Source organism: Dipodomys spectabilis, unplaced genomic scaffold (genome assembly GCF_019054845.1).
Source record: "Dipodomys spectabilis isolate Male_0828 unplaced genomic scaffold, ASM1905484v1 ptg000002l, whole genome shotgun sequence".
Classification (NCBI taxonomy): domain Eukaryota; kingdom Metazoa; phylum Chordata; class Mammalia; order Rodentia; family Heteromyidae; genus Dipodomys; species Dipodomys spectabilis.
The window spans coordinates 56490335-56512420 of NW_024870679.1; the positions used below are offsets into that span (position 1 = coordinate 56490335).

At 42.2% G+C, this 22086-nt stretch overlaps 1 protein-coding gene across 2 annotated transcripts in view; it reads left to right on the forward strand.

Annotated features, from left to right (window-relative positions):
• Zfyve9 (zinc finger FYVE-type containing 9) overlaps positions 1–18990 on the forward strand; it is a 115461-nt gene extending 96471 nt beyond the window's left edge. For both annotated transcript variants that reach the window (XM_042679431.1, XM_042679439.1), the window contains 6 exons: positions 6716–6866; positions 10540–10620; positions 11989–12151; positions 13774–13879; positions 15876–16052; positions 18394–18990. In XM_042679431.1, the coding sequence (XP_042535365.1) occupies positions 6716–6866; positions 10540–10620; positions 11989–12151; positions 13774–13879; positions 15876–16052; positions 18394–18555 (840 nt within the window). In that variant the 3' untranslated portion in view covers positions 18556–18990. The remainder of the gene's footprint in view (positions 1–6715; positions 6867–10539; positions 10621–11988; positions 12152–13773; positions 13880–15875; positions 16053–18393) is intronic.
• Positions 18991–22086: the final 3096 nt, after the last annotated feature.

Sequence of the window (22086 nt, forward strand, 5' to 3'; positions counted from 1 at the left end):
CTCTACTAGCAGATCATCTCAGGCTAGCAAGTTTACTGTGACCTCTTGAACATCCGTCTAGGTGTGTTATTCCATGCATTCCTTCATCCTTCCAGTTATTCATCAGAAAACTTTGGAGTTATCTTTTTTTGCTGAGGGTCAAACCTAGGGGCCCAGGCATGTAAGGCAAGAGCTCTAGAGCTAACTGCTCAGCCCTTGAGGGAGTGATCTTTGAACCTTCTTTCTCTTATTCCCTGGTAGATAATCCAGCTGCTTAGGAAGTTTCCGCCAGCTCCACCTATCCCCCAAAATATCCAAAATCCGACTGTGTCTTAGTCCCTGGACCATTCTGGTCCCTGACCTGGATTTGTGTGATAGGCTCCTTAGCCTCCTGTCTGATCTTCCTGTTAGCATTCTTGTCTCTTTTCTCAACACAGCAGCCCAACTGATGCTGTTAAAAGTGTCATTGCGGGAGGGAATGAAGGGAGGGATGACACTGTCCAAAAAGAAATACACTTTTTACCTGACTTATATAATTGTAACCCCTGTATATCACCTTTATAATAACAATAAACAAAAAATTGAAAAAAAACTGCCATAGCATATCACTACTCTGCTCAGAACCCTCCAAGGATTTTTGTTACAACCCAAACTGAAGTCATCTATACTATTTTTTTCTTGTATTGTTTTTTGGTGCTGGACATCAAACCAGTCAGGACCTAGTTTATTCTAGGTGAGCGCTCTACCTAGCTCCTATTTGAAGTTTGTTTTTAGAAAATAACACATGTGCCAGGTGCCGGTGGCTCACACCTGTAATTCTAGCTTCTCAAGAGGCTGAGATCTGAGGATCACAGTTCAAAGCCAGCCCAGGCAGGAAAGTCTATGAGACTCTTATCTCCATTTAACTACCAGAAAATAGGAAGTGGTGCTTTGGCTCAAAGTAGTAGCATCCTAGCCTTGAGCTGAAGAGTTCAGGGATAGTGCCCAGGCCCAGTGTTCAAGCCCTAGGACCCGCAAAAAAAAAAAAAGTTTTCATTAAAGTCTTTTGTATAATAGGTGCAGAGTTTAAGAGAGTTTCTTCAAATGATTTCTCTTGGTACCACTTAGAAGCATCCTTACTGTCTGTAACATAGAGTGCTACAGTCCTTCAAATGGAATTATAGAGTAATTTATTACACATTTTCCATTATCTGAAATCATTCAATAGTTTGTAGCATGTTAATGGAGTGAAAAGGGGATACAAGGCAGTCTACATTCAATATATTCAAATATATTTTCAACATAAATGTACCTCAGAAGTCAGCTTACCTCCTCATGTTCTTAGAATAGTAATTTGAATTTCTTAGCCCATTAACTCTCCGACCTTATTTCTTGTTCTTCTTTTTCAGTTACTCAGCTTCAGGCACACTGTCCCTAATGTGTCTTGAAAATGCCAGGCATACTGTGCAGTTGCCACACTAGGGCACTGTACCAGGTGTCCTAAATGCCAATAGGGTCTTCTTAGATAAACCTATGGCTTTCTCCTGCTTTTGCCTGTCCATGCTATTTGAAATTGTACCCACCTGCACTTCTCACATTCCATGTTTTATTTTTTCTCTGTAGCACATATCATTGTAACAGGGGTTTTTTTGTTTGTTTTTTTTTTTGGGGTCCAGTCGTAGGGCTTGAACTCTGGGCCTGGGCGCTGTCCCTCAGCTCTTCAGCTCAAGGCTAGCGCTCTACCACTTGAACCACAGCACCACTTCCAGCTTTTTCTGCTTATGTGGTGCTGAGGAATCGAACCCAGGGCCTCGTGCATGCAAGGCAAGCACTCTACCACTGAGCCACCTTCCCAGCCCCTGTATAACAGTTTTATGTATTTCACTTAAATGGGCTATTGTTTTTGTCTCCTCTTACTATTACAGGCAGGCATATAGACCCTGACCGGGCAAGGATCTGTTCACTAAAATAGTGTCTGGTCCATATTTGATGCTCAGTAAACATTTTTTTTGGGGGGGGTCCAGTCGTGTTGCCTGAACTCTGGGCCTGAGCGCTGTCTCTCAGCATTTCAGTTTAAGGCTAGCACTCTTATCACTTGAACAACAGTGCCACTTCCTGCTTTTTTCTTTTTGCTTATGTGGTGCTGAGGAATCTAACCCAGGGTTTCATGCATGCAAGGCAAGCGCTCTACCACTGAGCCACCTTCACAGCCTGTCAATAAACATTTTATAAATAAATGAATAAACTGGGCACCAGTGGCTCATGCTTGTAATCCTAACTACTCAGGAGGCTGAGATCTGAGGATCACGGTTTGAAGCAAGACCAGGCAAGAAAGTCCATGAGACTGTCATCTCCAATTAACCACCAGAAAACCAAAAGTGGCTCTGTAACTCAAGTGGTAGAGCACTGGCCTTGAGCAAAATTGCTTAGGGACAATGCCCAGGACCCAAGTTCAAGCACCACAATTGACAAAATAAATAAATAAATGAATAAAGACTAACAGGTACAGGTAGACTCTTAGGACTAGAATGGTAGGGTCTAGTATACAGACATTAGTGAATTTAGCTAACTAGAAGGTACATCTTTTACAAATACATTCAAAACCAGATATCCCTGTACCTTGTTTGCCATTGTTCAGCACAGAGTTTCTTTCTGAGTTCTATTTGTTTACTCACTCATACCTGCTTTCAAAGTAAATTCAAATGTTGCATCATTTAGCAAGCCTCCCTATTTTTTAAATTTATTTATTTATTTATTTATTTTTAAATTTTATTTATTGCCAATCTTGGGGCTTGCACTCAGAGCTACAGTGCCAATTCTGGCTTTTTCTGTTTATGTGGTACTGAGGAATCGAACCCGGGGCTTCATGCATGCTAGGCAAGCACTCTACGCTAGGCCACATTCCCAGCCCCTCTCTAAAATTTATTATTGCCTGTTTACCCTACTTTTGTTTATTCATATAACAATTACAGCCAATGGGTATGAATCCCATCCTGCCTTGAAATGTGGGCCCTTCAATAGCAGAAATGTCCAATTTTTTCTTGTATCACTGGTACCATTATTCACTTTCAAGGACTTTTTATACCTATGTAATGGGTATTTCCACATAAAGCCCTTCTTAATTGCATTAGTAATGTTTATATAATTGAGTCAATTTTATTAGATACGTATCTTTGTGGCACTTGCATTATAAAGGAACCAATAATTTTTCTTTAAAAAACTCATTTTTACATTTGCTCAACTCATGAATAAGAAAACCCTCCAAGCTGGGCACTGGAGGCTCACACCTGTAATCCTACCTACTCAGGAAGCTGAGATCTAAGGATGTAGTTTGAAGCCAGCCTGGGTAGGAAAGTCTGTGAGACTCTTACAGAAAGTCCTTAGTGAATCTGTGGCGCAAGTGGTAGAGAGCTAACCTTGAGAAAACATGCTCAGGGAGAGCACCCAGGTCGTCAGTTCAAGTCCCTGGATTGGCACAAAAAAAGAAAGAAAAAAAATCCTCCAGGCCAGGTGCCAGTGTCTCACACCTATAATCCTGGCTACTCAGGAGGCTGAGATTTGAGGATTGAGGTTCAAAGCCAGCTTGGGCAGGAAATGGGACTCCTCAGTTAACCCCCAGAAAACCAGAAGTGGCACTGTGGCCTCAAGCAGTAGCGCACTCACCTTGAGCTGAAGAGCTCAGGAACAATGTCTGGGCCCAGAGTTCAAGCCCAATGACCAACTAAAAAATAAAAAAATCTTCCAAATCTATCACTATTTACATAATTACTAGGTAATATATCTAGAATATTATTAATATATCTAGAAAAATATTTACCTGTTAAAAGTAAGACCCCAGGCTAAGCCTAATAACACTTGAAATCCAAAGGCCAAATAACCTCGTTTCTTATCTTCTTTACAGTTCAAATCAAAAGGAGTAAGTCACTTCTAATGTTTTAGCTAAGCTCTCAGGGAGGAAACGGGCACAGTGTCAATTCTGATATGAATTAGATGATGTTATCACTTCTTCCTCTTCCCTTCCTCCAGCATACTTACTTGTGAAAGTATGTTGTTTTAACTGGATCTTGTGATTTTCTTAGACTCCAAGGGTTGGATAGGGATTGAGCTCCAGTGTATCTTTAGTTGCTGTATTAAAATCAGTCTTTGGGATAAAATACCTGTAAGTACTTAGATGAGCTAGCTCAGTGCTTGAGTCATGATTGGAGCTCTATAAGTGGTTGCAGTCTGCATGTATTATTTGTCCATCTTTTATCAGTATGTCAGTCTCATTAATTTGTAAGCTCTTGGGAAAGATTCTAAATCCCATTATGCCATTAAGGGTGCTTAAATGATCATATTATTTTCTCCTGTTTCAAGGTTGCTTGAACATTCAATAGTCAGAGTAAAAATAACATAGATCTTATTTTACTGACACTTAAGTGATTATGTGTTTGGTACCGTTCCAAAGCACTTCTCTTATAGTTACCTCTCCCTTTTTGTCCTTGCAGGACTGGGGTTTGAACCTAGGGCTTTGCACTTACTCATCATTGTAACCACACCCTAGCCCTTTTCTTTTGTTTTAGTTATTTTTCAGATAGAGTCTCAGAAGTTTTCTTCTCACTTCAGCCTCAGCCTACTCTGTGCTGGGCCATAGGCCACACTACCACATCTGTCTGATTTCATTTACCCTATATGTTGACATGGAGGTTTTGCTAACTTTTTGTCCAGGGCTGCCCTTAAAAAGAAAAAGCAGGGCTGGGAAGGTGGCTCAGTGGTAGAGCGCTTGCCTTGCATGCATGAGGCCCTGGGTTCGATTCCTCAGCACCACATAAGCAAAAAAGAAAAAAGCCGGAAGTGGCGCTGTGGCTCAAGTGGTAGAGTGCTAGCCTTGAGCTGAAGAGCTGAGGGATAGCACCCAGGCCCAGAGTTCAGGCTCCACGACCGGACCCCCCCCCCCCCAAAAAAAAGCAATCTTTTTCTGATTTGGCATTACAGGCATGAGTCACCAAGCCCAGCCTGAAATAGTTGTTTTTCTTATCCCATTTTACAAAAGAGAAAACTGGGACATAGAGGTGTTAATAAATTGCCCAAGGGCATACAGAGTTAATTACCAGCTAGATTCAGATGTAGGCTTTGTAGTTAGATCCTTGCTATTAATCCTTATCCAAGGCTAATTGAAGGTAATAGCATATTAAAAATACAGAGAATTTGCAATAGCATTTCGAAGAAGTGAATGATGACCACTGTTAGTGGCTCCTGTCTGTAATTCTAGCTATTCATGAGGCTGAGATCCAGAGAATCATGGATCAGAGCTAACCTGGGCAGAAAAGTTCCTAAGATTTTTGTCTCAAAAAAAAAAAGCAAAAAATAGGGCAGGAGGTGTAGTTCAACTGGTAAAAAGGATTGGCTATGCAAGCAAGCTGAATATGTGAGGCCCTAAGTTCAAATCTCAGAATTGTCCCCCCAAAAGAAGAGAGTGGTCATGTTAATGATTGATTGGGCTCAAAAAGAAACCTTTATGCAGGATTTGGTGTATTTACCCAGTGGTGATTTAAGGGCCAGCTTTGTCAGGAGCTTGGATTTGGGAGAAGAAAAGAGAGGCTAAATAATTAGATGTACAAGAGCTCAGACATGGTAAATGATAGGGCATCAGAAGTAGTCCTGCATATAAGGACACTGTAGAAGGGAGGCAAGTTGGGAAAACTGGTATAATGAGATTAGTGCATAAGGAAAGCTATGATTGTTAGTGAAAGACAAGGTAGAAAAAATGTGGTATATTAGACCTGTGCTTGGATAAGTGTGGAAATATTGAATGAATCAGAACTAATCAGGATTGTAGGAAAGCCAGATTGTTAAGATTATGTCTAGAAAAGGTGTTATAAGGTCTTGAATTATGATAAAAGTCAGGAAGACTTCCATCTCACTCAGTAAGTCACATGGGCATGCATGGTAGTATACTATACACCTGTGGTTGCAGCTGTCCAAGAGGCCGTCAGCAGAACTATGCACAAAGAGGGCCATCCTGAAAGCACCCCAAAGCATAAGACCCTACCTGGAAAACAAGAAAGCAACAACAACAGTAGGGCTGAGGCAGTGGCCAAAATGGTGGAATGACCTTGTTTAACAAGTTCACAACCCTGAGATCAAACCCTTGTACTGAGGAATAGAACCCAGGGCCTCATGCATGCAAGGTAAGCACTCTACCACTGAGCCACCTTCCCAGCCTCAGTAGAAGAAAGTTTTAAAACCCTTAATATTGAAAGAGAAGGTGGATGCATTTAAATATGGGACATTTTTAGCACTGAATTTAGAGTATTGCAACTAGATAAACTAATTTTGTTACTTTAATGCAGCAATAAAAAGACAAGGGGCTGGGAAGGTGGCTCAGTGGCCTCGCATGCATGAGACCCTCAGCACCACATAAGGAGAAGAAAATCCGGAAGTGGCGCTGTGGCTCAAGTGGTAGAGTGCTAGCCTTGAACTGAAGAGCTGAGGGACAGTGCCCAGGCCAAGTTCAGGCCCCACGACTGAAAAAAATTTTAAAAATATAAATAAATAAAAAGACAAAAATGAATGCAGCATATGTGTATAGCTTACAGTACAAATCAGTTATAAACTATGTAGGGAACTTTTTGTGTGCTGATTTTCTTTTACTAGTTGGTGACTGATTTTTCCATATTCTGTTTATTTTTTGTCTTTGAGAAGACACATTTGTACCATGTCATAGGAGAAAATGCCATTCTTGGCAAAGTAAGGTTAGCCCTCTTCTCTGTTTCAGATGATGAAAGCTATGAACAAGTCCAATGAGCATGTCCTGGCAGGAGGCACCTGCTTCAACGAAAAGGCAGACTCTCACCTCGTTTGTGTACAAAATGACGATGGAAACTATCAGACCCAGGCAATCAGTATTCACAATCAGCCCAGGAAAGGTAAGCATTTAAGCTGGTTGAGATTTTTGACATGGGAAGTCATTTCTGGACTGGGAGCATTTAATATCTCAGCCTCAAAACACTTAGATAGGTGACCACAAATAAATTGATAACCTTTCTAAGCCTAGTCTTCTAACTACTTTGAATGGTCAAAGTTGCAAATGGAATCTCCCTTATTGAGGGAAACATTTTTTCACTTTTTATGTTTATTTTTTGAATATTTTGGTTATCTTTTAAATAGCTGTACATTGGAGTTGCCATTCACCAAAGCAGTTCATGAATATATTATATCTTGATCAATGTCACCTGAGGGAAACATTTTAAGTATTGTTTCAAGATACTGATAGGCCAATGTTGAAGGTGAGACTAGGCTTTTGAGTAAGAATATGCTCAAGTAGATTTGAAGCTTGTTGGATGACCATACTGAAGGAAGACATCTAGGTTTGGTGCTATTCTGAATGTATTTTTATCACTTAGAAAATAGAAATGAAGAATCTGCTTTTCATCAGATAGTTCTGCTAACCATAACCTTTAGTAAGATCCTTGAATGATTCAAACGCACATTAAAGCTTGAAAAGCCTTGTTCCACTGACATTACTCAGAATGTTTTCTCAGGTTCTATGATTTCAAAACATGTCCCCATAAACAATGAGTCTTTATTAATAAATGAAATGTGAGAAGCCCTGGATAAATAAGCTTAAATAGTTCTTTGCCACAGGGCTTCTCAGACCTTTTGACAAGCTGATGACTGTTCTCATTTTCCAAGAGGATAGTGTCTATCTTTTCACAAATTTATTTGACCACAAATAATGTTTTGCTTCAGTGTATCTCTAGTAGACAAATAATAGATCTATAGATAGACATGTAGAATGTGTGTATATGTATGTCTGTAGACATATAGTAGATTCTTAATGTATTTTAAATATATTTTATTGTCTTTAAATAGTTGTACAAAGGAGTTGCCATTCCACAAAGTAGTTGATGAACACAGTGCATGTTGATCAGTGTCTCCCCATTGCCACATTCTCACTTGTGCCTTTCAACCTACCCCCTTCCCGTCCCTTACTTTACTTATGTTTGTAGAATATACATTGAAGAAATAATTTTTTTTTTGTTTTTTGTTTTTTGCCAGTCATGGGACCTGAGCTCTGGGCCTGGGCGCTGTCCCTCAGTTCTTCAGCTCAAGGCTAGCGCTCTACCACTTGAGCCACAGCGCCACTTCTGGCTTTTTCTGCTTATGTGGTACTGAGGAATCGAACCCAGGGCCTCATGCATGCAAGGCAAGCACTCTACCACTGAGCCACCTTCCCAGCCCTGAAGAAATAATTTTATTGTGGGCCAGTCTGGGGCTTGAACTCAGAGACTGAGCACTGTCCCAGTGCATTTTTGCTCAAAGTTAACACTCTACCACTTGAAACACAGTTTCACTTCTGGCTTTTTTGTGTGTATGCTTGCTAAGTTGAAGTCTCACAGATATTCATATTTGGCTGGGTTTTTTTTTGTTGTTGTTTTTTGTTTTTGGTCAGTCATGGGGGCTGAACTCTGGGCCTGGGCACTGTCCCTCAGCTCTTCAGCTCAAAGCTAGCGTTCTACCATTTGAGCTACAGCGCCACTTCTGGCTTTTTCTTTTCTTTTCTTTTTTTTTGGGGGGGGGTCAGTCGTGGGGTTTGAACTCTGGGCCTGAGTGCTGTCCTTACGCTCTTCAGCTCAAGGCGAGCGCTCTACCACTTGAGCCACAGCGCCACTTCCAGTTTTCTAGTGGTTTATTGGAGATAAGAGTCTCACGGACTTTCCTGCCCGGGCTGGCTTTGAACCGTGATCCTCAGATCTCAGCCTCCTGAGTAGCTAGGATTACAGGCGTGAGCCACTGGTGCCCGGCCCTGGCTTTTTCTTTATGTGGTGCTGAGGAATCGAACCCAGGGCCTCACACATGCAAGGCAAGCACTCTACCACTGAGCCACCTTCCCAACCCTATCTGGCTGGTTTTGAACCTTGAACCTCACATCTCAGCCTTCTGAATAGCCAGGATTGCAGATATTATGAGCCATCAGTGCCCAGCAATACATTGAAGTATTTTTTTGTTTGTATTTTTACTTGATTCTCCTTGCTTCTCTTCATTACAATATTAATATATTAAGAAATTCACAACCAGGAAAGATCAGAAAGGGAACTTAGTATGATAGAGCCAATTTAAGTTTTCATTTAGATTTGCCTGCTGACAGTTTATTTACAGCTGACATCATACTTAATGTAGAAGAACTATATTGACCTCTAGTGTTATGACAAAGTCAGGCATGTCTGTTCCCATGGCTTCTATTGGGCATCATACTGAAATGATAACCAGTGCAATAGGATCTCAATGTATTTTTAAGTCAGTCATTTAGTAGAGGCATTATATATATATATATATATGTATATATATATACACACACATATACATATATATAAAGTATATATATTTTTCAATATCAAAAATAAAGTAGATAAGTCCATAATGTTCCCTTTCAGTCAAATGGTATCTAAAATATACAAATAAATTCTATTCAGCCAGGTGCTGGTGGCTCATGCCTATAATCCTAGCTACTCAGGAGGCTGAGGTGATGGTTCAAAGCCAGCCTGGGTAGGAAAGTCTGTGAGACTGTTTTGTTTTGATCATGGGGCTTGAACTCTGGGCCTGGACGCTGTCCCTCAGCTCTTCAGCTCAAGGAGAGAGCTGTACCATTTGAACCATAATACCATTTCCGGCTTTTTCTGCTTATGTGGTGCTAAAATCAAACCCAGGGCCTCATGCATGCAAAGCAAGCACTCTACACTGAGTCACCTTCCCAGCCCTCAAATGATAAGTGTTTAAGGCTTTACAGGCCGCAGTCTTTGTCACAGCTGCTGAAGTTTAGTTGTTGTAGTACAAAAAGTGGTTTAAATAATGTGTGAATGAATGACTATGGCTATGTTCCAATAAAAATTCATTTATGTAAATAGGCTATAGACCAAGAAGGACAAGAATTAAGGCTGGGCAATCGTGGCTTACTTCTGTAATCCTAGCTATTCAGGAGGCTGAGATCTGAGGATCAAGGTTCAAAGCCAGCCCCGACAGGAAGGTCTGTGAGAGTCTTATCTCCAATAAATCACTCAGAAAACTGGAAATGGCACTGTGGCTCAAGTGGTATAGCACTCACCTTGAGCTGAAGCTCTCAAGGCCCAGAGTTCAAGCCCCACAACTGACCAAAAAAAAAAAAAAAAAGGACAAGAATTAAGATTTGCTTGTAAGATTCTTTGATTCATCAGGTGCTGGTGGCTCACACTTGTAATCCTAGCTATTCAGGAGGCTGAGATCTGAGGATCATGGTTCAAAGCCAGCTCAGGCAGCAAAGTCTGTGAGACTTTTTTTTTTTTTTTTTGGTCCAGTCATGGGGCCTGAACTCTAGGCCTGGGCGCTGTCCCTCAGCTCTTCAGCTCAAGGCTAGAGCTCTACCACTTGAGCCACAGCACCACTTCTGGCTTTTTCTGCTTATGTGGTGCTGAGGAATCAAAACCCAGGACCTCAAACATGCTAGGCAAGCACTCTACCATTGAGCACCTTCCCAGCCCCCTTTATTTGACATTTTTAATTACTATCTCCCATCCCTCTATCCCAAAGTTTATCCTGACAGACTCTTTCTATTGCTGTTTCTAGTGACTGGTGCCAGTTTCTTTGTGTTTAGTGGAGCTCTGAAATCCTCTTCAGGATACCTTGCCAAATCTAGCATTGTGGAAGGTAATGTATATGTTGTTTACTCCCTTTGCACTAATTCAGTCCTAATTATACAACAAAATGCAGGCAATATTAAGAGAAACCATTGCCATTTCTACTGTAGATGTCTGGCCCTATTATTTATTCACTGGCTTGCCACTCTTAAGCACATTAAAACTGCCATGGGACCTAGCTATGGTGGCTCATGCCTATAGTCTTGGTGACTTGGAACACTGAGATAAGATCACTTAAGCTCAGGCACTCAAGACCAGTGTGGCAACTCTGCAAGGCCCCATCTCAAAAACAGACAAAAAACAAAGCCATGGTAGTGCTTATTTTTCCAAAGAAGGGAGTAAGTACAATTATCATGGAACTAGGACATAAAAATTAGGAGATGACCTTTTGTAGCTGTAGAATAAGATACTCGAGGAGACATAGAGTGAATTCAAATCCATCCTTGGAATCAAATATGCAGATGAGAAGATGAAAGTCACTGTTCACTTAAGAGTACATAATGAAATGTGCTTACAATACAGTCACTTTAATTAGACATGGCACGTTTTGTTGTTGTTGGAGCTAGGGTCTAGTTATAACTTAGCTTGGCCTTGAACTTCTAATCCTGCCTTAGTTTCCTGAATGCTAAAATTCAAATTACCCTAAAACTTGATAAGTTCCAATAGCTATTTTATTGTGCTTGCTGATTCCTCTGGATGAGTAATCTTGAGTGTGCAGAGAAGCATAGCTTGGCCCTGCTTCATGATGCTTGGGTAGGCAGGATGAGGGCACGTCAGGCGGGGCTTAATGGAAGAGAGGAAATGGAAACAAATTGTCCTGTGAGGCCAGAAGAGCAAAGTGACCATGTTTGATTCCCCCCCCATCTTTTTGTTGGTGGTGGTGGTGGTGGTTGTGGGGCTTGAACTCTGGGCCTGGGTACTGTCCCTCAGCTCTTCAGCTCAAGACAAGCACTCTCCCACTTGAGCCATATCACCACTTCTGGTTTTCTGGTGGTTAATTAGAAATTAAGAGTCTCACGGACTTTCTTGCCTGGGCTGGCTTTGAACCATGATCCTCAGATCTCAGCCTCCTGAGTAGCTAGGATTACAACAAGCGTGAGCCACTGGCGCCTGGCTGATTTTCCCCTTTGAGCAAACTCAGCAGAAATCTTTCTTGGAGTCTGAAATGAAATTAACAGACAGGTTTTAAGCAGAGCCCACCTAGGCATTTACTTTCATAGGTCTTTCAGTGGGTGGAGGATTCAGCTCAGAGAAGAAAACCTTTTTGTATCTGTCAGCTTTGGGGAACAGAGTGAAGTTTTATTTATAATAGCTGTTTCATCTGTCCTTTGAGGCTCTGCATTGTTTCCATGTGTACTATCTTGGTGCTGATTCTTAGATGGCGTTATGGTCCAGATCACTGCAGAGAACATGGATTCCTTGAGGCAGGCGCTTCGGGAGATGAAGGACTTCACTATCACCTGTGGCAAGGCAGACGCCGAGGATCCCCAGGAACAGATCCGCATTCAGTGGGTGGATGACGACAGGAACGTTAACAAGGGGTAAATGCAGCTAGCCACCCTCCGCCCCTCCCCCTCTATCACCATACCAGGCATGTTTGACTAATGATTAAAAAGAGGAGACTGCAGAGGAAAGGGAGAGAAGGACATAAGGAGGGAGAAAGGAAAGGAGAAATGAGGGAAGAAAAGAAGAAAATGAAAATGGGACAAAGAGTAGCCAGAAAAAACACTTAAACTCAGTAATTCAGTTTGAAATGCATAGATTTGTTGGGTCTTTTGTTTTTATTTTTGTGAGTTTTTTTTTTGTCGGTTGTGGGGCTTGAACTCTGGGCTTGGGCACTGTCCCTGAGTTCTTCAGCTCAAAGCTAGTGCCACTTTGAGCCACAGCACCACTTGTTTTTCTGGTGGTTAATTGGAGATAAATCTCGCCAGGTACCGGTGGCTCATGCCTGTAATCCTAGCTACTCAGGAGGCTGAGATCCAAGGATCATGGTTCAAAGCCAGCCCAGGCAGGAAAAGTCCATGAGACTTTTATCTCCAATTAACCATTCCGAAAAACAGAAGTGACGCTGTGGATCAAGTTGTAGAGCACTAGCCTTGAGCTGAAAAGCTGAGGGACAGCGCCCAGGCCCAGACTTCAAGCCCTCAAAGAACCAAAAAAAAAAAAAAAGTAGGACTTTCCTACCCAGGCTGGCTTTGAACCATGATCCTCAGATTTCTGCCTGAGTAGCAAAGATTGTGGGTATGGCCCAGCTTAGATTTGTTTTCTAATTTGCCCCAACTTATCTGGGCTTCTTGCTTCCAAGTATTCTAACAAACTAAGGCCTCTTTTAGTAAACACACACACACACACCTTTTTTTTATGAGTGGTTCTGACTTCTACTATTTGAGCCACATCCCTAACCCTTTTTTGCTTTATTTACTGTCGAATAAGGTCTCTCATTTATCCCAGGTGGTCATGAACCTTAGCAGTGAAGGGAATTTGTAGACCCTGGACAGTGGTTCATCCATTCACACCAGTACTTGGACAAGTAACACTTTTTTGGTTTTGGGGTTGAATCCAGAGGCTTAGACATTCTCTACCATTAGTGCTCTGCCATTGAACCACATTCCTAGCCTTAGTTCTTAATAAACATTCATTAAACTCCTGTGTTCCAACCAGTGGGCCAGTACTGGAAATACAGCACACAGAATTGACGGTATCATACTCCCTCCCCTTTAGAAGTTCATTTGTAAGACATACACAGACTTTTGAAGAATTGTATGATGAATGCTACAGCATCAGGAGCAGAGTGTAGAGCCAGTTGGGGTGAGTGGATAAGCACTGACTGACAGAAGGAACGCTGGTGTGCTGTGATGTAGCTCAAGTGGTCGTACCTACCTAGTACTACCAAAAGGTGTGGGGAGGGGGGGGAGGGAAGGAAACCTGGAAAAAGATCAGCCTTGATTAAGTGATTTGTTATTATAAAGAGAACCAGTTCCTGAGACAGAATGTCCTGTTTTTGAAATGTGTTTGAATTGTTTCCATGCATAGGCCCTGTCATGAGTGATTTTGTACAATGGCTTCTGCTAGGATGTGCTGCACAGATGTGTCCAGCAAGGCCTCCAGTGTGATTAGCAGCAGCACTTACCAGTTCTCTGTCTTTTCCTTTCCTCTGTTTTAGTGTTGTAAGTCCTATAGATGGAAAGTCTATGGAGTCTATAACAAACGTGAAGATATTCCATGGATCAGAGTATAAAGCAAATGGAAAAGTCATCAGATGGACAGAGGTAAGAAAATAGATGTTGACATCCTTGATGTGCATTGAGCACAACTTTTTGCTATAGAGAGAAACATTCTGGATTAATTCTGACAGATAAAAAATCTTGAGAGAGCCGGGCGCTGGTGGCTTACGCCTGTAATCCTAGCTACTCAGGAGGCTGAGATCTGAGGATCGCGGTTCAAAGCCAGCCCGGGCAGGAGAGACCGTGAGACTCCTATCTCCAATAAACCACCAGAAAACCGGAAGTGGCCCTGTAGCTCAAGTGGTAGAGTGCTCGCCTTGAGCTGAAGAGCTGAGGGACAGCACCCAGGCCCAGAGTTCAAGCCCCACGACCGACAAAAAAAAAAAAATCTTGAGAGGGGCTGGGAAGGTGGCTCAGTGGTAGAGTGATTGCCTTGCATGCACGAGGCCCTGGGTTTGATTCCTCAGCACCACATAAGCAAAAAGAAAAAAGCCGGAAGTGGCACTGTGGCTTAAGTGGTAGAGCACTAGCCTTGAGCTGAAGAGCTGAGGGACAGCGCCCAGGTCCAGAGTTCAGGCCCCACAACTGGACCCCCAAAAAAAAATCTGTGAAAAAAATTTTCATTTACATACTCTTATCTACTGGAAAGAAATCTCAAGTACAACCTGTCGTACTCTCAAGTATTTTCCTTCCCTTGAACTAGCTTTTAGAGATGTTTTTGCATTAGAATTCAAGAAGACTGTATCTAAGTGCTATGTATGTACAGTCTTTGTTGTGTTCTTTAGAATGCTGGATTGGTCATGCTACACTTACGGTTAAATCCATCTCAGATAACATGTCCTTACAAAAAAACCATCGGTATTTCTCAGTAAGCAAAGCTCAGAGATTAAGTAACTTGTCAGAAATTACAGGACAAATATATAATGGCAAGTTCCAGTTCAAAGCAGATATAGGTAACTCTTATTTTTTTTTGTCAGTCGTGGGGCCTGAACTCTGGGCTGGGCGCTGTCCCTCAGCTCTTCAGCTCAAGGCTAGCACTCTACCACTTGAGCCACAGCGTCACTTCTGGCTTGTTCTGCTTATGTGGTGCTGAGGAATCGAACCCAGGGCCTCATGCATGCAAGGCAAGCACTCTACCACTGAGCCACCTTCCCAGTCCCAACTCAAGTTCTTAAATGAAAGCAGTATGAGAGGGTCATCTAGGAACAAGAGGAGCAGGGCTGGGATCCTGTTTGTAAGAACTGTAAAAATCAGAAAGTTTGCTCTAAGAGTAAATATGTACATCCTCCTTTTTTTTTTTTTTGGGGGGGGGGGGAATGCAGGCTTGGTCATGGGACTTGAACTCTGGGTCTGGGCGCTGCTCCTGAGCATTTTTGCTCAAGGCAAGCTCTCTACCACTAAAGCCACATCTCTACTTCCAGTTTTCTGGTGGTTAATTTTTTATAAGAGTCCCATGGACTTTCCTGCCCGGGCTGGCTTTGAACTGTGATCCTCAGATCTCAGCCTCCTAAGTAGCTAAGATTACAGGTGTGAGCCAACAAGGCCCAGCAAAGATAGTCATTTTTTATTTTTTTGGTCAGCTATGGGGATTGAACTTAAGAGCTCTTTTGCTCAAGGCTAGCACTCTACTACTTTGAGCCACAGCCCCACTTTCTGTTTTTACATCTCATCTATACTCACTTATAAAATAAAGAATGATAAGATCTCTAGGATTCCTTTCCATTTTAAGTGACTTTTGGCTTTCTATTTCACACATAAACTGAGGCCAAGAGAGTTAGGTCTCATCCAGGTGCACATAGCTGGTACCAGGACATCACAGGGACCAGGGCCATTGTTTCATGGTCATCCTGCTTTATACAAGACCGTTTTCACATCTTTTTGTGCCCTTCTTTTCCTGGCCCAAGGTCTTTGTATGTCCTGCTCCTGTCAGGTCATCTTGCACATTTTAGAAAATCAGGATGCTCACATACAACAAGTTTATCTGTTTGGTTTTTTTTTTTTTCCAACATCTAGTCAAAAAGTGTCTTTTGTTTGGGAACAGGTGTTTTTCCTAGAAAATGAGGACCAGCATAATTGCCTGAGTGATCCTGCAGATCATAGCAGACTGACTGAGCATGTGGCCAAGGCCTTTTGTCTTGCTCTCTGTCCCCACCTAAAGCTTCTGAAGGAAGATGGAATGACAAAACTGGGATTACGTGTGACACTAGACTCAGATCAGGTAAGAAGGGTCTGTGTAGGCAGCCTTTGAAGCTGGTATTGGGCAGCCTGTATTTCCTGTTTTTCTGACTCAGCCTAAAGCTTAAATCTCCAGGCCTCTGGTTTGAACAGATGTAGTATTCTGATATCCCTTCTAGTAGTAATCTCCCCAGATGTTTCTTGGTCAGACTCTCAGAACCATTGGACAATGGCTCCTTCACCTACATTTCTTCCAAGGAGTTGCTTCCCTTTTTACTTGGGGGTAAAGAGAAGAGAGTGAAAACATACCACCCCAGTGACTGGCATCTGTGCTACCCTTTAGCCCAGTACCACACTGTTCCTAAGCTTGTTTTGCAAGTTTGGGTTGGCTAGCCATACCTAATAAGGTTTTTCTTGTTTTTTTCCTTTTTTTTTTTTTTTGGGTTGGTCATGGGGCTTGAACTCTGGGCTTGTGTGCTGTCCCTGAACTCTTCAGCTCAAGGCGAGCACTCTACCACTTGAGCCATTGTGCCACTTCTGGTTCTGAGTGATTTATTGGAGATAAGAGTCTCAAAGACTTTGCTGCCTGGGCTGGCTTTGAACCGTGATCCTCAGATCTCAGCCTCCTGAGTAGCTAGGATTACAGGCGTGAGCCACTGGGCCATGCTAATAAGGTTTTTCTTACTATCAGTTTTTTCATACTAGATAATGGCCAAGATTTGAACTGTCTCCCCAGTAATTTTCCTACAAGTCTCCTATTACCAGACTTGCCTCCCTGTCTCAATGTTTTTATATGTTCTTTGTAGATATGATCTACTCTTCAACCTCCAGCCCCCATTCTTGGTCTCCATGTCTCTTTCTGTGGTCTAGCACTCTAATAAATCTATACTACTCTTGGATCTGTGACATGTCCCACCAGCTCTCTGCTTTGATGCTTCCAATCAACCCCTTTGAGTCATTAGAAATGAGTGTAGGCTTTCTGCTTACTTCTGAGGCCAGAATTAAGTCAACAACCTGCTTCCGGTCTGAGTGGGGACAATCCTTAGTCTATGCAGAATTATTCTATGCCATTATCGGGGCAGAATGCAAGCTGTGTCCAGCTACATTTCTGCATTACTCACCAATACTTGCTACCAAGATCTTGCCATAGGCTGCAAGAAGCAATATCAGGATAATACTAGTGAAGTATTGTGTTTCCATCCCAAATAGTACTGATCATCTAACAACAGAAAACTTCCTCACATAAAGCAATGAGAACAAGCATTTTCCTGCTAATTCCCCCCCCCCCCCCCCCCCAGGTTGTAGGACTTGAACTTTGGGCTTGGGCGCTGTCTCTGTGCTCTTCAGCTCAAGGCTAGCGCTCTACCACTTGAGCCACAGCGCTCTACCACTTGAGCCACAGCGCCACTTCCAGTTTTCTAGTGGTTTATTGGAGATAAGAGTCTCTTGGACTTTCCTGCCTGGGCTGGCTTTGAACCCTGATCCTCAGAGTCTTTTGAGTAGCTAGGATTATAGGTGTGAGCCACCGGTGCCTGGCTCCTGCTAATTTTGTTTTTTTGTTTTTTTTTTTGGGTCCGGTCATGGGGCCTGAACTCTGGGCCTGGGCGCTGTCCCTCAGCTCTTCAGCTCAAGGCTAGTGCTCTACCACTTGAGCCACAGTGCCACTTTTGGCTTTTTTTCTTTTTTGCTTATGTGGTGCTGAGGAATCACCCAGGGCCTATGCATGCAAGGCAAGCACTCTACCACTAAGCCACCTTCCCAGCCCTCCTGCTGAATTTTTGAGCCTCTTGAGGGAAGAGGGCCCTGTTATCTATCTGTGAATTAGTGCTTGCAAGTACTCAGAAAATGGTGCATGGATGACCAGATGGAGTGAAGAATAAATGCTTTCTCATTTCAGTTTTCACAGCCAAAAGTTAGGGTATTATTTCTGATTTACCTTACCTCTCTAAGAAACAAAGACATTAGCTGGTTAAGCGACTGGCCTAAAATCTTACAACTATCCAGTGGCTGGGCACTGGTGGCTCACGCCTGTAATCCTAGCTACTCAGGAGACTGAGATCTGAGGATCACGGTTCAAAGCCAGCCCAGGCTTATCTCCAATAAACCACCGGAAAACCAGAAGTGGTGTTGTGGCTCAAGCGGTAGAGCACTAGCCTTGAGCTGAAGAGTTCAGGGACAGTACCCAGGCCCAGAGTTCAAGCCCCACAACCGACAAAAATAAATAAAAATAAAATAATATAAAAATATAAAATAAAGAGTTGGAATCTGTGTCCGCTCATGATGTGTCTAGCTCATATCTAAGAAAGGCATTGCCTTTCCCTCTCAGTCCCCTTGAGGTATCTTCTGTGTTCAATAACCATCATCCCCTTCTCTCTGTGATGTAGGTTGGCTATCAAGCAGGGAGCAATGGCCAGCCCCTTCCTTCACAGTACATGAATGATCTGGACAGCGCCTTGGTGCCGGTGATCCATGGAGGTGCCTGTCAGCTCAGTGAAGGCCCTGTCGTCATGGAACTTATCTTTTATATTCTGGAAAACATCGCCTAGACAGGACTTCATTTTTTTCTGTTCAGACCGGTTGCAACAGCAGTCATACCCAAATCATTTGCACTTTAAAACTGGAAGATTAAGCTTTTGTTAACACTATTAATGGGGGGGGGGGGGTGGAGGGAGGGAGTGGAATAGAATGGGAGTAGGGACCTAGGTGTCAAGGGTGGGATGGGGTGGTTGGGGGGAACAGATGTTCCACAATTTTAAAACTTCTATGCATCGTCCACCAAGAAGACCTGGAGAGCTTCTGTTACTGCACAACAGTTACGCTATCTTTGCAGCTAATCCCCTCCTCTTATGTCTTAGACAAGAATTCTGCTCCTCTCTTTTAAGATTACTTATGGTCATGTGCTCAGAAATGCTCAAAATGGGTACAACCATCACCAAGGCTGGGGTGGGAGGGCAGAGGGGAAATAAACAATGAAGCATCAATTTTGCACTGTTTGTACAGAATTGGTATAAGAATTCTACACTGATCTTTGTCCAAGTTATATAACAGCTGTTTTATCAAGTAGAAATCACACTTTTTCTTTATTTTTAGCCAGATTATTCACTGAAGTGAATCACAGACCAAAGGAATTTTCTACTCTTCTAGCTTTGGAAGGGGCAGCTCTTGTAAATGAGGTTGTTTGGCTAGCACAGCTGAGTATAGGATCACACAAGATCTATTCAACTGAATGGCAAACATCAAAATGAACCTTTCTTTTAAAGCTGACAAAAGTATAAGGGATTTTTAGTTAATATATACTAAAAATATTTTAACCTTTTTTTTTTAAGAAAACCATTTAAACTGCTGAGAAAGTTCCAAGCACAAAAAAGCAATGACTACACTTTACCCAGATTTAGTATTGTTCAGGCCAACATTTTACACGTTTATCAAATTTCCTCTTTCCATAAAATTAAAGCAATTCCAAGAAAGCTGCAAATGCCATAACCCCTTTTCCCTTAAATGTTAATTTAAATGATGTTAATTCCCATAAACGAAGTCAATAAGCACATCCTGAGCCTGGCGCCAGGAGGCTGAGATCTGAGGATTGTGGTTCAAAAGCCAGCCTGTGCAGGAAAGGCCAATTAATCACCAGAAAACTGCAAGTGGTGAAGTGCTGAAAATGGTAGAGCACTAGCCTTGAGCAAAAGAGCTCAGGAACAGCACCCAGGCCCCATAGTTCAAGCCCCAGGACTGGAAAATTAAAAAGAATCATATCGTATAATTGCAGGCATTTCTAAACTTCAGTCAGTATCACTTTTTTTTTTTTTTTTTTTGCTGGTGCTTAGCTTTGAATTCAGAGCCTGGGCACTGTCCCTGAGCTTCTTTTGCTCAAGGCTAGCACTCTACCTCTGCAGCCACACACAGCACCACTTCTTTTTCTGTGTATGTGGTACTGAGGAATGGAACCCAGGGCTTCATGCATGCTAGGCAAGCACTCTACCACTAAGCCACCTTCCCAGCCCAACATCACATTTTTTTATATGTGATCTGCCTAATAAATATCTCTAGGTCATTTTTCATCTCCAGTAAGACTTTTAGCCTAGGACCAGAAATGGCATGTAGCTCTCCTGAATTTTTATGTCATAAACTTGCCTTTATCCTTGGTACTTTTTCGTGACTGTAAGTCCCCCAAAACCTATTTTTAATAGAAAATATTTCATTGATCACTATTAGAATCTATCCATATCTGACCACAATCACTTGATAGCCATCTACCTCTCCTTGATGGTGGTAAATCTGGTCACTTGGTCAAGACCTCCAATTTCTCCACTCCTAAGGAGCTAATACATGCAGAGTCACTTTAACACCATACATACATCTTGCACAACAAAGTATCCCTAGACTTAGCATCCATTGATGTTTCTTACCTGTACTGATCTTTCACTATGACAGCTGCAAAATGACTTTCTAGTCCTAGCACTGGTAGCAGCTGGATTTGGCCATGTGTAAATGCCATTCATCCCTATTACTTTTTCTTCAGTGATTTCCTTTGGTGCTTAAATGATGTTTTAGGCTAATGGAGTACCTTCAGGTTGGCCCCTACATCATCATGACATAAGGTTTTCCAGGCTAATCATGTACTTGCCCTGCCCCAGGTTTGGAATCAACCAGTGTTTCTAGAAGTGCTGGTTTCTTAGTGAGATTGATAATATATAGAAACCCAAGTCTGGTCTGCCCAGGATAAATGTGGAACCGTGCTCATTTTCTTGTTAAAGGATGTCACAACCCAATTTGAAAACTCTTGCTCTCAGGAAACCCACTCCATTATCTTTGACATCATCTCAAAGTCCAGAATTTAGTACAGGATTTAGTCTCTGCAGCCAAAGTGTTCTTCAAATGTTCTGGGTTCCAGGACAGTGAGTGGCTGTTTCCCAGTGTTTCCCAACACTTGGCAATAACAGGCTATACAGCTGTTTGAGGTTGAAGCTATTTTCCAGATTCTCAAAAGCCTAGTCTGAAGTATGTCTGGCTGAGTTTATCCTCTCCATGGGGTTGGGTGAGGATTACATTCCACATCTCCCTCCCATCTTTGCTGATAGAACCTACAGAGAATTGATTGTAAGTTTTCTCATAGACCAGAGGCACCAAGCTTCTCAGGGGCTATTTAGCTTACACAGCATTAGTTGTTAAGGATGGAGCCCTGGGACTGCCAGACTACTACCCCACCAACCAGACGAGACCCACAGCAATTGTTTACAGGGGCAGGTATATGTGGTGTCCATAGCAAGCTTAGTATAAATGTACCTCACAAGTCCAGGGCTTCTAGACGCTTGTCCTGATTTCCTAGCTCCTCTTTTCTTCCTGCTCCCGACAAATACAGTTTGCCATTGTACAGATTTCTTCAGTCAATGCAAGCTTTTAATTCTCCCACTCAAGCTCTGGCCTTGTATAATCGGGTCCATTCTTAACTGTGTAAAATGCCCTTTATGTGTAGAAAAACCATCCTGTGAAACAGGACATAAACAACTAAAACTAGTTTTTCCCCTCCTTATCTTTGGTTTTATATCATACAAAGTTAAATGCTGAAATGTCACATTCCTAATTAGACATTTTCTATATTGTAAACTTAAAGACAACTGAAAAGGAACAAAATTGCCATTTTGGTAATTACTAAATTAAAAAAAAATATTGCATGTTTATAAAATGGCCTGGCAGTGTAGTTTCTCCCGCTATTCTTAGCAACACTTTCTGAACACCTGGACTTATGGGGGATCTAACAGTGTAATTTCCTTACTTAGATTGGTTCCTGCTGGTAAGCCTCAAACTTCTGATTTAGCTATGGTCATAAGAAATTATTTCAGATAATCTGGTCAACACTTTCTGAAGTTAAGCTGTGATGGAGGTTTCTAGTTTACTAAAACTCATTGAGACTTTTTAGGGATTGTACAAATACAAGGGCCAGGGGGTGGAAAAAGAATGATACGCAGAGAAGGGGAAGAATCCACCTGTGATAGAGCTAGACCAGGTGCAAGTTCCCTGTATCCACCATTCTCAGCCCCAATGTTGGGTTCAACCTGAAAAGACCAAAATCTTAAAAG